At 41.0% G+C, this 3172-nt stretch overlaps 1 protein-coding gene across 1 annotated transcript in view; it reads right to left on the reverse strand.

Annotated features, from left to right (window-relative positions):
* The window catches only part of LOC101845037 (39S ribosomal protein L51, mitochondrial), a 4826-nt gene extending 2035 nt beyond the window's left edge, over positions 1 to 2791 (reverse strand). The window contains exons 1-3 of the mRNA XM_005108728.3: positions 2682 to 2791; positions 1466 to 1542; positions 397 to 586 (exon numbers count right to left, since the gene is read on the reverse strand). Of these exons, the coding sequence (XP_005108785.1) occupies positions 397 to 586; positions 1466 to 1531 (256 nt within the window). The 5' untranslated portion in view covers positions 1532 to 1542; positions 2682 to 2791. The remainder of the gene's footprint in view (positions 1 to 396; positions 587 to 1465; positions 1543 to 2681) is intronic.
* Between the last annotated feature and the right edge of the window lie 381 nt (positions 2792 to 3172).

Genomic DNA, 3172 nt, shown 5'->3' on the forward strand with positions numbered 1-3172 from the left:
CAATCACCTGTACAAATGGCCACCTGTATAAGACAATCACCTGTACAAACGGCCACCTGTATAAGACAATCACCTGTGCAAACGACCACCTGTATTTATAAGACAATCACCTGTGCAAACAGCCACTTCCCATTTCCCAACCTAGATGGTTTTTTATACAATATAATGTCAAAGTGTAAGACGTCCACTTCTCTAAGATGGCTACTCCCCCCCCCAACAATGGGTAGTCCTTTTCCACACACCACGGACAGTATCTGCCCTGAGTTTTACATTTAGGCCCGTAATGTCACTGTGTAAGTAAGACGTCCACTTCTATAAAGATGACCACTTTTCTCCCCGACAATGGGTGGCCGTCTCACACACATCACAGACTGTATAAATAAGTGGATTATCTACCTTGAGTCTTATACTTGGTCTGATAGCCGTATCTCCGGGGCCCGGGGTTTTTGTACGGGCTGGGTGAGGCGTACGCAGAGGCTTTGTCCTCTTGGCTCTCCAGTTTGTATGTGGCCAGACTGTGGTCAGATTTAGACGCACCGTACCCGCTACCGCTGCTGCTGCTGCTGCTGCTTCTGCTCAGGAAAGTCTGTCAAAATATCAACAAAAACGACATGTGTAAAGAATGAGTTTTAATTTTAGTACCAATTAATGGCACTTGCAACACAATTAGGTCGTAAAGTGCTGAAGATTAGAAGTGTTACAAGAGAGTAACATGCAAAGAGAAGAAGAAGGAGAGATAACAATGATAGAGATGTAAAGTTTGATAGGAAAGAAGGAGCAAACCACACCAGAGCATCCATCAACCACCCACTAAAAATAATAAACAAGACGAGGACCTTCATTGAACAGTTACTGGGAGAGAAAAGTGAAACAGCAATATAATATCAATTTATATTATAGTCAAAATAATGAAATAAAGAAACTGACATATAATATATGGGTGACCTTATTTAGGCCACACTGTGGCCTAAATAAGCTAAACCCCCCTCCCTTACCTTATTTAGGCCACACTGAGGCCCAAATAAGCTAAACCCCCCTCCCTTACCTTATTTAGGCCATATGTGGCCTAAATAAGCACTCCCATAATATATATATATATATCCTTCCGCTGGGCAAATTTTATAGAAGTTTGGATTTTGAGCTTCACATCTTTTATTTTTATTTCCATTTATAAAAATAGACATTTCTAAGTGGATTTCAGGGACACTTAAACTTTCGAAATCACCAAACTTTGTCCGAAATGTTCTCCTCAATTTTATCTTTGACATTAAGCAACTCCCACCTCCTTTAAACTCACCAACATCTCGACTTCTGATCAAGGTATATGGGTTTTCTTTTCAACAAAAGCAAGGAAAATGAATAGGCTTTGGTCAATACCGCCATAAATGCAAAAAAATGACACAATTTTATAGGCAATAGCCCGTCAGCATTTAGCGTTTATAAATTCTCGGCAACATCCACCTACCAGACATTTCGAGCGACTGAAGGCCCAAGTTGTGGACATCATTGAGGACAGTCGTGAAGGCAACATCTTGATCTGCCCTGCAACGTTAGGAATGAGAGAAAAGTGATTAATAAAAACTGACAGTTTTAAACTGGCGCTGCAGTCTGTTTTGAAGCTCTCTTTCGTTTCTCCAGAAGAAAAATAGGTATAGGAATAGACCTCCTTGTGTGCGCAGATCGACTACTGTTCATCAGCTGTTCAGGTTCGTTCAGTGCAGTTTTAGTTTTTTAAATTTTAATCACCTCTCGCATTTCATTCAAAGTCAAATTAAACGAAGAAAACAGTCACCCCTTCCTCCGGAAAAGGTTTATTGTAATCATAAAGTGTTCTTTCCGAAATTTGAATTCTTATTTATAATATTATTCAAAAACTTGTTAGTTTCACTTTGATTCTTTAAACACAAGTAGGGTAACTCTGTTCACAAAGCATGCGGTAAGATTGAAAAATACTGGACCAGCGGACTGACTTTGCCTCTATGTCTCAACCTTGGGAATTCATGATTTCCCCCAGTTTTTAATATCAATGGAGAATCTCGGACCGGTAGATCTATTCATTAAAATTTTGTCAGGGGCCCCCCTGACCCCCTCCTCCACCCCAACCACCCACCCCACATTCTCGCGCAATAATACGAGTGGTCCGGTATTCTTCAATCTTCCCAAGCGTACACGCATGCATGCGAAGAGGGCGCCACCGAATTTGGAAGGACACTTTTTTAATAGAGGCTCAAAGAGAGGAGTGGACCATCTTGTTAAATGTTAGACAGTAATTAGTAACAGACTCTTACTTTGGGTAGCGAGTTGCGAACGAATCTTCAAATAATAGCGGACAGCTCGTTACCCGTCCGCTCGTTTGCGAGTAGTTCGTTACTTGCGGACGCTAATTTTGCGAGCCCGACCAAACTCTTTTAGTTTAGTTTTAGTATGAGTTTTACGGCACTCGCAACTGCATAAGGTCATAGTCATATGATGAGCGCCAGAAGATTAGAGATGTTACAAGAGAGTTATAAAAGACTAAAAGCTTCTCAGAAGGCAGTCTAAGGAGAGTACTTAACAAACATAAAAAAGAAGAAGGGAAGATATAAGTACGATAGATGTTTGATAGGAAAGAAGGAGCAAACCACACCAGAGCACCCGCCAACCAACCACTACCCAACTCAAATACACAAGCAGTTGCTTACTTTAACACAGACTCCACAAAAAGGCTAGATCTAGAAGACTAAACCTTCCTCCAACGACCATGCCAAAGAGAAAGTCAGAGGTCAACAACAGCCATCTTGTACAACTTCTGTGGTTTTCACACGCCAGAGAGCGTTCTTACGTTTATTCGCACGGCTTTGCGAGGTAAGATCTTTTCTCCTGGGGGCACTCGCCGTACAGAGGGATAAACAAAAACCTTGATAAAATTACAATTGTCTCAAAATAGAACTTCTGAACCCAACCGCTAACAGAAACGCTATATAAGTACCAGGTTTAACAATTATTTAAGTTTTCGTCTAAGCAGAATATATGGTTCGATACAGAGATACAGAGATCTTCTATATATTCAATGGCACGTTAGAGAAAAGGGAAGCAATCCATGTAAACCGGAGTAGGATTCTGCATTGTTGAATTACCTCTCATCCTCTAGTCTCTCTCTTTCCTGAGCGTACTCCGTGGTATCGAATTTAAA

Source organism: Aplysia californica, unplaced genomic scaffold, assembly GCF_000002075.1.
Source record: "Aplysia californica isolate F4 #8 unplaced genomic scaffold, AplCal3.0 scaffold00713, whole genome shotgun sequence".
NCBI classification, from domain to species: Eukaryota; Metazoa; Mollusca; class Gastropoda; order Aplysiida; family Aplysiidae; genus Aplysia; species Aplysia californica.